This window comes from Fusarium mangiferae (genome assembly GCF_900044065.1).
Source record: "Fusarium mangiferae strain MRC7560 genome assembly, contig: FMAN_scaffold014, whole genome shotgun sequence".
Lineage (NCBI taxonomy): Eukaryota > Fungi > Ascomycota > Sordariomycetes > Hypocreales > Nectriaceae > Fusarium > Fusarium mangiferae.
The window spans coordinates 92,410-105,429 of record NW_024573934.1 but is presented as its reverse complement, the minus strand read 5'-3'; the positions used below and the strand labels follow the sequence as shown (position 1 = coordinate 105,429).

General features: G+C 48.0%; 6 protein-coding genes across 6 annotated transcripts; 3 read left to right on the top strand and 3 right to left on the bottom strand.

The window, feature by feature from the left end:
* Window positions 1–265: 265 nt before the first annotated feature.
* FMAN_15207 (uncharacterized protein) lies at window positions 266–2,026 on the bottom strand (the record flags this gene model as incomplete). Its single annotated transcript, XM_041822441.1, has 6 exons — window positions 266–824; window positions 880–1,119; window positions 1,178–1,353; window positions 1,409–1,560; window positions 1,617–1,770; window positions 1,829–2,026. 6 exons carry the CDS (start codon window positions 2,024–2,026, stop codon window positions 266–268), a joined length of 1,479 nt encoding a protein of 492 aa, XP_041688121.1.
* A 728-nt stretch (window positions 2,027–2,754) lies between these two features.
* On the top strand, window positions 2,755–4,229 carry FMAN_15208 (uncharacterized protein; the record flags this gene model as incomplete). The annotated part of the gene is made up of 3 exons (XM_041822440.1): window positions 2,755–3,052; window positions 3,107–3,615; window positions 3,672–4,229. 3 exons carry the CDS (start codon window positions 2,755–2,757, stop codon window positions 4,227–4,229), a joined length of 1,365 nt encoding a protein of 454 aa, XP_041688120.1.
* Window positions 4,230–5,272: 1,043 nt separating this feature from the next.
* On the bottom strand, window positions 5,273–7,026 carry FMAN_15209 (uncharacterized protein; the record flags this gene model as incomplete). The annotated part of the gene is made up of 2 exons (XM_041822439.1): window positions 5,273–6,733; window positions 6,787–7,026. 2 exons carry the CDS (start codon window positions 7,024–7,026, stop codon window positions 5,273–5,275), a joined length of 1,701 nt encoding a protein of 566 aa, XP_041688119.1.
* Window positions 7,027–7,919: 893 nt separating this feature from the next.
* FMAN_15210 (uncharacterized protein) lies at window positions 7,920–9,053 on the top strand (the record flags this gene model as incomplete). The annotated part of the gene is made up of 2 exons (XM_041822438.1): window positions 7,920–8,634; window positions 8,695–9,053. The coding sequence occupies 2 exons, from the start codon at window positions 7,920–7,922 to the stop codon at window positions 9,051–9,053; spliced, it is 1,074 nt and encodes a 357-aa protein (XP_041688118.1).
* An 812-nt stretch (window positions 9,054–9,865) lies between these two features.
* FMAN_15211 (uncharacterized protein) lies at window positions 9,866–11,226 on the top strand (the record flags this gene model as incomplete). Its single annotated transcript, XM_041822437.1, has 2 exons — window positions 9,866–9,883; window positions 9,937–11,226. The coding sequence occupies 2 exons, from the start codon at window positions 9,866–9,868 to the stop codon at window positions 11,224–11,226; spliced, it is 1,308 nt and encodes a 435-aa protein (XP_041688117.1).
* Window positions 11,227–11,619: 393 nt separating this feature from the next.
* On the bottom strand, window positions 11,620–12,658 carry FMAN_15212 (uncharacterized protein; the record flags this gene model as incomplete). The annotated part of the gene is made up of 3 exons (XM_041822436.1): window positions 11,620–11,753; window positions 11,810–12,379; window positions 12,427–12,658. 3 exons carry the CDS (start codon window positions 12,656–12,658, stop codon window positions 11,620–11,622), a joined length of 936 nt encoding a protein of 311 aa, XP_041688116.1.
* Between the last annotated feature and the right edge of the window lie 362 nt (window positions 12,659–13,020).

Genomic DNA, 13,020 nt, shown 5'->3' with positions numbered 1-13,020 from the left:
CAAGACAGCAACACGCCAAGTCCAGGGGGATGAAGCCGCATGTCTACTTAATGGCATTTATATATGCGCTACTCAATTTTTAATCCACCTTCACGTTATAACGACACCAATTTTGACACCATCGAGAACAGGCTCTAATAGACAACTGTGTACATTGGGACTTTGCAGGCTTGTTCCCAAGATTTCCAACATCTTTCAATCGTTCCGTTTCTTAGACTTGAAAATCGGCCTAGACTAAACACTTTTTGACATAAGTCAGAATCATCTAGTAGGCATAAAGAGCGACCGCCTCGTTCTCTGACTCAAGAATCTTGCGGTTGAGTCTCTTCAGCCAGAACCTCATGGCCCAGGCACACATAATGCTTGTGGCAGCAAATGCAACCATGGTAGAGAACCCCATAAGATAATCCGGGCCATCGGATGAAGGCCAAAGGTAAGCGCAGTAGATATAAGCCAAGTTGGCTGTAACATTCACCAGAGCATACGCCACCGACTTCTTCTCAGGGGTTTGGGATAGGGTATTGCTGACCCATCCCAGTATGACAGACCCGACCGAGTAAGCGCCAGTAGCATAAAGGAAAGTGGCTGTATATCGCACTGCCACGTTGACAGTGGCGCATGACATCACAAATCCGACGACGGCAAGAGAGAGGCCGGCGGTAATATGCCAAGTCCGCTCGTTGAAGTGACCAGACGACCATGCGAATGGAATGCCGAGAATGCCAGAAACAAAGTATGGGGGTGCGGTGAGGAGTAAGGCCGTAGTAGACTTGAATCCCATGGCACGGACGATGGTTGGGAAGAAATTGTTGAAGGAGCATGCACTGAAATGTAATTAGTATGTCAAGCTAGTAAAAGCGACATCTTGGAGCAACGTGCCTGATGTGGAGGTTCTGCATAAGACAAAAAAGCCAGGTTCTAGGATCCTTGCAAGCTTGCTTGAGACCTTCCCAAGTAGTGCCTCGAACCTGCTGGCCAACGGTATCTCGGCTGATTCGCTTGATGCAAAGCTCACGCTCTTGAGGAGTGAGCCATCGAGTCTCAGATGGGTCATCGGGGAGTAGAAAGAAGCCAAAGATGGCAACAAGAGCCGTCACTGAACCTTCAATGATGAAGAGCCTAAGAGTCCATACATTAGTGATTAAGTCTTGTAACTGATTAAAAGCTATTCACTCACCACTTCCAGCCAGCAATTCCCTTTACTTGGTCTAGTGTAGAGAATGTAGCTGCCGCGATAAGCCCCGAACAGCCAGTGCTGACGACTTGGCCTGTATAGAGAAGCGAAATACGTGTAGCGAGCTCTTTCCGAGTGTAGTAGATCGATAGCAAATACAAGGCGCCCGGGTAGAATGGCTGTGTTTCAGGTCTTAGTATAGGTAGCCATTATTGGAAGCTGGCAACTACTTACAGCCTCAACGAAACCCAAAAAGAATCGACACGCAATCAGGCCAGAGTAACTCTTGACAGTGGCGGTACAGGCTGAGACGGCGGCCCAACCAATCATGCAGCAAGATAAGTATATGGACGGTCGAGTTCGTGTCATGAACATGTTCGAGGGAACTGTCGAATGGTGGAATTAGTGTTGTGGTTTATGATGATTGGATAGCAGAGCATACTTTGCATTAAGAGATAACCAACGAATAGAATCGAGATGGCAGTGTTGTACTCAACGCCTTTGAGGTTAAGGTCTTTCTCGAGGCTATTCAGGCGTGCTTGGGGTAGAGCATTTCGGTCAAGGTAGTTGAGAAAGTACATGGCCCAGAGAATAGGCTTACTCAATCAGCAATTCTGCGTGAAGATTCCAGTAGTCCTTGGTTGCAAGACTCACCATGATCATCCTGTCTAGCTTCCGGACCAAGGCAATTTCAGCAGGGTCAGTCTTGGTTGCAGCACCCGAGTAGTCTCCGCGATGATTATGAACTTCGTTCTGCTCGAGGGCCTTCTCATCGTGGACGGCCTCGAAGCCAGCCTCAGGCTTCGCATCCTTTGAAGGGTTGGACATTGAGGCATCGGGAGGGACAGCCATTTCGGCGTTACAGAGGAAAAAGAAGAACTGGCAAATAAAGAGCTTGTTGCGGGGGGATTAAGATGGCTACACCAGCAACTCGAACGCTGGAAGTCTGGAAGCACGAGGATGGATACCATGTCGAGAGCGTGTGCGTGTTCTTATAAATTCCTGAAGCCGGTCTCTAGCCCAAGCCATTAAGCTCAACACTCCATCTGTATACCCCATGGAGAAGAATTAGTCGCGGGGATAATGCGGAGTAGCAATAGGGAAAACCGTTGGACAATCGATCTCTGTTGATCATGGGGGCAAGCCTTTTCGCCGCTATCCCGTTATTCCGTTATCCCGCCGCGCCAGTCAAGCTTATCCCGCTTTAAGCGAGCCCAACGTCGTATTCCGTTCCCCACTATTCTTGAAAAGCGGGACGACAGTGTCGGGATAGGGATAGTGATTGGTATATTCCAGTGGGGCCATCGACCTCCGCCTAAGGAAACAAGAAAGAATCCAAGGTGTCAAAATAAACCTAGCAAAGAGAACCCTAAGTTTAGACTAGAATTACCTAAATATTTTTATCACTTAGGGTCAAGGTCCTGAGTTTTCTTTCCTCCTACCGGTCATACTGTGGAGCTCTCATGATGAGTTAGTATATACATAAACCTCCACGTCCTTTGTCATGAGAACCCGGAAAGGTTCATGCTTCTGGCTTTCTGACCTCAATCTTTAGCTTTAAGCACCCCAAACACACAACAATGGCTGCTGCTACCGTTCATGATACTTCTCTGTTCAGAGATACTTTCGGAACACAGGAAATTCGAGAGTGTTTCTCTGAACGATCATATGTCTCAAAATTGATCGAGGCGGAATGCGCCTTGGCTCAGGCAGAGGAAGACCAAGGTGTGATTCCTCCAGGAACTGCCAAAGTCATTCGTGAGCATTCTGATGTATCCAAAATCGATTGGCCTCTGCTTGCAAAGCGGGCAGAGGTTGTTGGCTATCCCATCCTTGGTCTAGTCGAACAAATGGCTTCTTGGGTTCCTCATCAGCAATGTAAGTACAAAACAATTTTTCTGAATTAAGCAGTGCGGCAGTTAACAAGAAAAGCCGGATATATTCATTGGGGCGCTACAACACAAGACATCATGGACTTGGCTTCGCAATTACAGATCAAGAGCGGTATCGCAATCGTGGAGCGCCACCTCAACGAAACAATTAGTATCCTCGAGTTCATGTCTTCCAAGTACCGCGATACACCGATGGCCGGCCGAACACATCTACAACACGCTCTGCCCATCACCTTTGGTTACAAATGTGGTGTTTGGCTCTCTGGGCTCCGACGACACGCCGAGCGTCTCCAACAAATCAAGGAACGGTGTCTTCTTGTGCAATTTGGCGGCGCTGCTGGTACTTTGGCTTCGCTGGGTAGCTCGGATGATGGTATTCGAGTGCGAAAGAGGTTAGCCGTCATCTTGGGACTTAAGGACCCCGTTATCACCTGGCACGTCGCTCGAGATACCATTGCTGAGGTTGTGAACTTTTTGGCATTGGTTGGAGGCTCATTGGGAAAGATTGCGCTCGATTTGATGATCATGTCGTCTAACGAGTTGAATGAGGTCAGTATATCACCATCGACTTCCATAAGCGCGAGCTGATATTGATTAACTCTCAGGTTGCCGAGCCCTTTGTACCTCATCGAGGAGCATCATCGACCATGCCTCAGAAGCGAAACCCCATCTCGAGCGAGATTATCCTAGCACAATCTAAGATCCTTCGGGCACAGGCAGGATTGGTCTTGGATGGTATGGTATCAGACTTTGAGCGTGCTTCGGGACCTTGGCACCTTGAGTGGGCTGCACTTCCGGTCGCGTTCATCTCGGTAGTCGGCTCACTTTATCAAGCCAACTTTGCACTATCAGGCCTGCAGGTTAACTCGGGCGCAATGAAGACCAACCTGGAGTCAACACGAGGACTCATTGTTGCTGAGGCTGTTATGATGAAGTTGGCTGAGTTCATAGGCCGACAGGAGGCCCATGAAGTAGTCTACGGTGCATGTGTAGCTGCCATCGAGGGAAATTTGTCCTTGATAGAATCACTGCAGAAGATTGAGCAAGTTACGAAGCATCTGAGCACAGACCAGCTGATGACATTGGTCGATCCAACACAATACCTCGGTTGCTGCCAATTAATGGTTGACGAACTCTTGAGACTAAGGGCGTCAAAGCTTTGAGACCGGAAACAGCATCAGATAGCGTTGTAATTATTAGTATTACTGTATATATCTAAACTGGTATGCGAGATCCCCAGAAAGTGGCCTGTCTCACGAGTCACTGGTGCACCAAAGTCATAAACGTCAGTGCCCATAGCTTCAGTTATGTTGGTGGTGTCGGAAGTTGCCGTCTGAAGCTCTTCATTGGCCCAGCACAATGGAACTTGCCGCAGACCCACTGAGATGGCACGCTGGCCAAAGCTAAGCCATTCCAAATGAGCCTTTGCTTACCCTACATTTTCTGAACCCTACCAATACTTCCCTTCAGGCAGACCAGACGACGAAGTCAAGAGACCAGGCAACTTATTATAGTTTGAGCTAAGGTACTACTCTGGCCAATATTTATAGGCTCGAGACCCCCAGCATGCACCCCATCAATTCTTCCAAGGCTCTGGTACTACATCTTATTTCAAATAGTAAACATTATCTAAGAGGGTCTTAGCTATCGCGCCACGTCACAAAAGTAACGACTTTTCCGGCATTATCGGATATGGTGTATGCATTAAAATATAACCAAAAAGCCATTGATACTGATGATGTCCCAGTCGGCGACCTCTTCTAACATGCTATGAGCATGATAAAGAACTCTTTAACATGGGGGAAGCGATTGAGCATTTGAGGGCAAAACACGTCAGTTTCATCAGACGTCCCGGCTGCCTTGGAGAGAAGGATATGCATGACCATTGCTGGTATTGCTTTGATTGTGACTCTGGCTTCAAAGACCACCGCAGCTTCAATTCTGACAAAGCGATGTGGAGTCATCTGAAGAATAAGCACGACTTCATCGTGGATTTTGATCCGAGTTTGTCGTGGGCCTAAGTCTTATATAATTTGTCGCAAAAGGTTTTGTTAACATTATGGGGTTGGAAATGAGGTTGTTGGGAGATTCAGAATCCAGATTGTTCAAACGTGTATTAGTGGACTGTCCTCTTATGACTGACCTGATTAGTCAATACAACATCCAACATAATAAAAGCTAATCGAAGTATGAAACTTGAGTATCCTTAAGCAGCAGCATCAATCCATCGGACAAAGCTATCTGAAGACGGCCCAACATGTACCAGCTCTTTCAACCTTCTCTTGTTAATCTTGTAGCCAACATAAGGATATTTCTCCACGAAAAATGCCCCACCAGAGAGCCTCTTGAACTTGCCCAGTTTCGTCTCAACGTAACCCTCCAGCTCCTTAGCCAGGTTGTCCAAAGCCGAGGACCTTTCCTCAGTGTTCAAGTTGTGGCTTGGCGTGGCATCTGGCTGAAGGACAACGAATGCTGTAGGGTGCTCTTGTTGAGTCTCTTGGTCACGGATGCCCACTACAACCGCTGTTGCAACAGCGGGGTGATCAAAAAGAACAGCCTCAAACTCGGCTGCCGAAGCATGAGTGCCGTAGCCATCGCCGACACGAAGTAACTCCTTTAACCGGTCAACGATGAAGACGTTGGAGTTCTCATCGACGTATCCGACGTCACCAGAATGGAACCAACCATCAGCATCAAAATCCTTGTTGGCCTCGTCATTATCCTTATAGCCGGCGAAGCGAGCTAGAGTATTCCTCACAAGAATTTCGCCCTGCTCGTTGTGACCAAGATCCTTGCCGGTCTCAATATCGAGGACCCTGGCTTCAAAGCCGTGAACAAGAGTGCCGCTTGACCCTGGTACCGAGGAAGCCTCGTCGACCTGAAGCGTGATAAGGAGAGTTTCCGTCGTTCCCCATTCAAGAGTGAGGCGAACACCATTGAATTTGTCTTGAACGGCATCCCGGATCTTTGTATGAACAGGAGCTCCAGCAGATAGAAGCCATTTGATACTCTTGTAAGTGACCCCGACCTTCTCTGACTTTGCTATCTGGGCTGCGAGAGGTGGAGTGACAAAAAGGAAGGTGATAGCATACTTGTCAATTAGATGGAAGGTAGATTGATCGAAAGGCTGAGTAAGAATAATGACAGGAATCCCGAGGAGAATATTCAGACCAAGGTTTAGCTTTGCATTGATTCCATAGGCGAAAGGCAGAGAGGAGAGCCAAACGTCTTTCTCTGGATCTGTGTCGGAGGGTACAGTCAGACGGGTTGTCAGGAGATTGGCAGCCCAGTGAGCATGAGTTGTGAGGAATGACTTGACGTTGCCGGATGATCCACTTGTACGGTAAATGAAAGCATAGTGCTTCTCAGTTTCCTCGTGGGTGGACAGCCTGAATCCATTGAAGAGCTCATCTTCTTCGGCAAGCAGCTCTTCGACGTTGCTGATTCCCTCGGAAGAATCATCGAGGCTGATCAGAGGAATGCCATTGAACGCTTCAGCTGCTGGCTTTGTGATAGATGCCAGCGTTGAGTCAGTTATGATCAACTTGGCGTCAGCTTGTTCAAGTCTGGGAATAATTGCCAGAGCATCAAGTCCTTGCTGAACAGGGATTGGAGAGATTGTAGCCCCAGCTGCCAGTGCCGCAAAGAATGCAATGGGATAGTTTATCTCTCAGACGTTAGTCAATCAGCTGAGTCGACGGGAGGGTAAGGTTGGCTCACAGAGTTGTTGGCCAGAAATGCAATCACATTGTTAGGCTTGATTCCGTATTTCTTGACAAGAACGCTAGCCAGTCGCAAGCTCTTATTCTCCAGTTCTTCCAAAGTCAGAGTCTCCCCGGTGTTATGTACCCGGTATAGGACTTTGTCTTTGGGATACTTCTCTCGAGCAGTGTTGAAGATAAAGTTGAACACGTCCGTAGAGGGCGGGTCAACCTTGGGAAACTTTGACTCAAAGACCATTTTGGGGATAGTGAATATTGCAATTTGGGTTGATAATGAAGGCTGTCCTCTTGATCTCAGATCAAGACATTAAGTATTCAAGATGCTATAATCTCACACATCGACCGCCGGCTGGAGAGACATGCAACCCCCATCGAAGTCGATAATCTCGTCTTTCTGGCAAGAAAGCACATCAACAGAATTACATGCCGACGGCATTCTCACTCGTTCCAACATGCAAGTGAAATTGACGCAATCGCAATGCCAACTTCCTATTATCGTATTTTTCCAGCACGCTCCGAGCCCTGTAAGAGCTAATGCATATCACTCACCATCTCGAAACGGCTCGTGAAGATCAATTAGCCTTTTCTCGGGTTAGCGTAAACCATGACGTGGCGGTTCGAGCATCACATAAGCAGGTCGCGTTCACAAATTCCGCGTTTACGCGACATAGGGGTCCTCGATGACGCGACCAGTCAGCGTAGTTTTGGTCGGACTTGCATGGATATATGGGTTATATGCATAAACTTTGTCAAGGGTTCATAGCTACTTAGCCGTGACAATTGAGTGTACTCCCGGTGATGGACGGAGTGGTTCAGGGTATGCTGACAAGGGTGCCAGCTCCGATGCGGCCCGGATCATCTCTGCTACCTGGGAGTCGACATGGCTTGTGAACGACAGCGGCATACACGACTTTCCAATTAAATCGGCAGATACTTACATGAGGCTCTTTTAGGTGCTAATTAGGTATATGTCTTGGAAAATTATTCTAGTCTTGATCAATAAATCGATCATAGCTCCAAAATTAAGAATCTTAACAAGGCTTAACAGAGACAGCAGTATCCAAGCTCAAACCACCAAATTCTTATACAATTTTACTATAACGAATTACCTTTTCTTAAAAGTCTCTAAAAATGGCATCTAAAGAAACCGCCAGTCTCCCAGTCATTGACTTTGCCAAGATCATTGGCCCCTCAATCTCCCGCTCGCCAGGAGTTTTGGAAGACAGCATCAAAGAGAAGCAAAAGCTCTTCGATGCCTTTGTCAACGTTGGATTTGTGTACCTGGCAAACCACTCCATCCCTGACTTTGCACGAGAAAACCTCTTCTCCCACGCAAAGAAATTCTTTGCTCTGCCCGTATCAGAAAAGGCAAAAGTCGAGACTGGCGAGTCCAAGGGCTTCCATGGATGGTTTTCTCCCGCTCGAACTTCAGGAGATTCTCGCCATTCCGATCTCAAAGAAGCGTTTGATGTTGGAAAAGAGAACGATCCCACGAGGCCAAATCAGTGGCCTGAGAACTGGCCCGAGTTCCGCGATGATATGAACTTTTTCTTTGAGAAATGTCATGAGGTCCATCTTGTTCTCCTTCGTGTTCTCGCAGAGCAAGTCGGTGTCGATGGGGGCTTCTTTGAGCCTCATGTTGACGAGAAGGACCACTTCTTTCGTGTCATCTATTACCCTGAGACAACTCGGGCTGCGTTCAAGGAAAGGACCAGGGCCTCGGCACACACAGACTATGGTACCCTTACCTTGCTCTTCAACGATGAGAGTGGGGGTCTGCAGGTGCGCCGAGCCGACGGGAAGTACATCGATGCTCCACCGATTCCCGGATGCGCCATTATCAACGGTAAGTTAACGAGCCTTAGACATTACCCTATGCAAGATAAAAATGGCTAACCAAGAATAGTTGGGGATCTGCTGTCCCGCTGGTTCAACGACATCCTCATCTCTACCGAGCACCGCGTTGTGGAGCCGGTCCCCAAGCCTGATGCCGACGGCAACATCCCTGACATTATCCCGGCACGCTACTCCATCGCCTGGTTTGGTCATCCTAACCGAGAGGCGTTAGTTGAGCCCATCAAGGCTTGCTGCACTGCGTCGAACCCACAGAAGTATGGCGCAGTCTACGCGGGAAAGCACGTTGTGGAGAGATTGGCGTATCTGCATAAAAACGGCCAAAACACCACGACCTGGACTGATGATATGCAACGCGAGACGTCTGAGGCTGTAGCTAATGCTCCGCTGCTTCAAGCAGGTAGTGCATGATCTTCAAGTTCTATTCTCAATAGTCGTCCTATATTTAAATGCTTTAAATCTACCTCTGAAAGTTACAAGATGGAAACAGTTAAACTTAATATTGTCTCAAAGTTCGATGTATAACTGATGAGTTCTTGTAATTTATATCGATATTATCACTCTAGGATAATCCTTAAGAATGGCGTTGTTAGTATGAAACGAAGGGCAGTTTCGCCGTGACGCAAACCTCTCTTGCCCAGCTCACCATGTCGCCTCCATACACCCCTCAAAACTGACGAAGGACTGTGACTCGACGTGCATATGCAGCCTCGTTTTCGGCCAAGTGTCATGGTCAAGTATGTCCGAGCAAGATCTTCCCGATGACTTGGTCTACTACATCAACGCAATTCCAACTCCGAGCTGCAGAAACTCTCTTCCAGTCCTTGCATTAGCGTATCGGGTCCTCTGGCATGATCTGGTTGCCACGATAGCATCGTGCACCAAGCCCCCACGTCTTACAAGGCACGTTTTGGTCAGCAACGGAAGGCAATGGGACAAGCTGGAACACAACAATCAGAGGCAAAATCACGCAAAATTGTGACATTGTATGTAGATGCGTGCCTGCTATTGCCGAGGCCTAAGGCAAGTGTATGCCAGGAAGGTCTTTAGAAAGACATGCCTTTATCTATTCTTTCGGTGTAAATATCGACGTTAGAGATAACTTCACAAGTCGTCTGTATCGCTGAAATACATTGCACTAGCAACTCATACATCTCCAAAGTGATCCATTAACAGCCATCGCACAATTGGACAAGTGGCAACCACTACTGCACACACCCGCAATGCATATCGAGATACCGGTAAAGTCTTTATCCATCCCCTACATGCTCCGTTGCTAAGACATCTTGGTTAGACACACAACCTCCGGCTTCCTGCGGGTTACCGGAACAGAAAGCCCGCAGCTTCAGCCTTAGTCAAGGAAATCACGACGAACGGCAATGAGGCCATTCACTGGACGCCAGACTCATGGCGGTCAAAGTACGCTGCTCAGGCTGTGGAGTACAATGATACAGATGCTCTGGAGAACGTATGTGCATCACTGAAGCAACTGCCCCCTCTTGTCAGTCGCTTGGAAATAGAGCAGGCACGGGTTCGCTTCTACCATGTTGCTCTGGGCCGTGGCTTCATCATCCAAGGCGGAGACTGTGCAGAGAGCTTCCACGATATACAGCACGATATCATCCATCACAAGGTTGAATTGCTCCATCAACAAAGCCAGATACTCGAAGAAGCAATTGGAAAGCCTGTCATACCACTCGGGCGTATTGCAGGGCAATACGCCAAGCCAAGGTCAAACCCTTTCGAGGTTCTTCCAAGCGGCGAGACGGTGCATGCATTCCGAGGCCACATAATAAACTCAGAAGGACTGGAAGATAGAAAGCCAGATCCCAAGCGACTCATGCTGGGCTACTTCTATGCTGCAGCGACGCAGAACAGCATTCGTCATGTTACTGGGCTAGCAAACTCAGTACCGGGGAAGGTATTCAACAAGTGTCATCTTTACACGTCACACGAAGCACTTCACCTCCCCTATGAATCTGCTCTTACCCATGAGTCTTACAACCTGTCAGCAACATCAATCTGGCTGGGTGAGAGGACTCGCCAACTTGATGGCGCTCACGTTGAGTATGCTCGTGGACTGCGAAATCCAATCGGTGTCAAGATCGGTCCAACAGCCACAGCAGCAGACGTGATTGCCCTCCTTGACACCCTGGCTCCCGATACAGCACAGTATGGCAAGGTCACCATCATCACTCGCATGGGACACGGCAAGGTGAGGAAGACACTTCCCGCCATCATCAGAGCAGTGCAGCTCAGCGGCCATGTACCAATATGGATGTGCGACCCGTGTCATGGTAACACATTCACAACTACAGATGGAATCAAGACCAGGAGGGTTGACGACCTGTTGGCTGAGCTTGTGGAGACATATGCTGCTCACCGAAATCTTGGGAGTCATCTGGGGGGTATACATCTCGAGCAAACGGGAGACGATGTCACAGAGTGCTTAGGTGGCCCATCCTGCGAGAGCGAGGAAGATTTGCAGACTTGCTACGAGTCGTTGTGTGACCCTCGCTTGTCGGGCCAGCAGGCGCTGGAGTTGGTGCAACGCTTTGCTGAGTCTGTGAAGAACTTGGGGTGAGAATACGGTAGACGGTATCTAGCCTGATACTTAGCTACTTGTTGCTGCGAATTGAACTCATACCTCTAATACACTCTCCTGTTTCGCTGTAGAATTTATGCTGAAAGTTTAAATACACTTAGCGAGCAGTTTACAACTGACAGATCGAACCGAGCTCTAGATAACGTTGGGACAACGAAGTGTTACGGTAATTAAGTCCTTTTAAATCATTGCATGACACCTCATAAATCTAGTTATATACAGAACGCTGCTGGCACAAACCGTGTATATATAGGTAGCAGAAGATCTTTCAGTTCATATTAGGTCATTTCTAGTAACGCCTGGACGAGCTGTATTTTATTGACTTATATAAGTGAAACTCATAGTCTTCATAGCTCTAGTCTTGTGACCGTATCAATTAAATGGCCTTCGTCCATAGACATAATTGAGCTTGGGTTGGTATCCATACGTCTTGATCTCAATCTCTAAAGCATCGAGGAACTCATGGAACTCTTTCGAATTCGCTGCAACCCCAGGAATTCCGCCTTCTTTAAAGTATCTCTGATTAGTACTAGGTATTGCGATGGTTGTATATTCGACCTACCTGGAATCTTCTCATCCAGAGTTCGGAAGCACTCGACCCATAGCTCGGCTGACACATTTCTCTGGTCCTTTGAGGTGGCGAGGGCACCATAGCCGTGATCGAACTGAATCTTGTGGACATCCTCCAGGCCAGCGTCTCGTAGAAGCCCCTCAAGCTTGTATGCAATGTGAATGTCCATACCAAAGCTGGCAGTAGACCACTCTTGTAGAGCAGCTTGCTTCCTGAGCTGAGGTCTGGTTTTCTCGTCTGCAAGGTTCTTGGGGTCAATCCACTCGGCCTCGACGAGCTGTATATAGCCGCCGGGCTTGAGAGATGAAACGAGATTTGAGATGACACGGTTCCATTCCGCAGATTTGATGCCCCAGATAAGAAGCCTCTGGTTGATCACGTCGAACTTCGAGGACCAATCCCACGAAGGTGGAAAGGGAGTTCTCACATCGTGGCTCCGAAGCTCTACCTTGTGGGCTGCACTCTTATCTTGTGTAGGGAAGAGATCTGATCCAATGTCGACTCCATAGAGCTCCAGATCGTGTGATGGGAGTTGGCGGGGCAGATCGCGAAGCCAGAAACCTACAAGTTTTAACAACAGGAACAGACTGTGGGTAAAGGAGACTCACCATCTGCAGCACCAGAGTCCAGTACGCGCAAAGACTTCTTTTCATGGATAGATGGTACTACAAGCAATTGACCTCCCGTGGTAGTATTCATGAAGAGGTGTTGGCGATGCAATCTCTCAATCTCCTGGGCATGGTGAGGCAGCATGTAGGTTCCTTCTGTACCAGAGAATGGCGCCAGTTGTGTCGAGACCGTCGCGGCACCAGTAACGGCACTAACAGTTGCAGAAGCCATTTCAGCAAATTCGCTTGGTAGGTCACTAGGTACAGAGTCAAGGGAGGCAGATTAGTTCAACTAGCAGCTGTGAGTAATTGCTATTTCAGTGGCATTGATCTTTCAACTGCTATTTAATGACCATAAGCACAAATACACTGCAGCTGTCTACTAATTCGATACCATTATGGTGGAATACCATCACCCCGATTAAGCTATCGGCTAGATCTGGCAACATTGACAAGCACACAATCCATATCCAATTATGAAGCAGATGTGTTTGTAAGTCCTCCCATGAATAATCACGCAGATATCTTGCATGAGATGTAACAAGCCTATTGGTATTGGTTATCAATTTCAGGGCGACCCCACTATGCCATTCA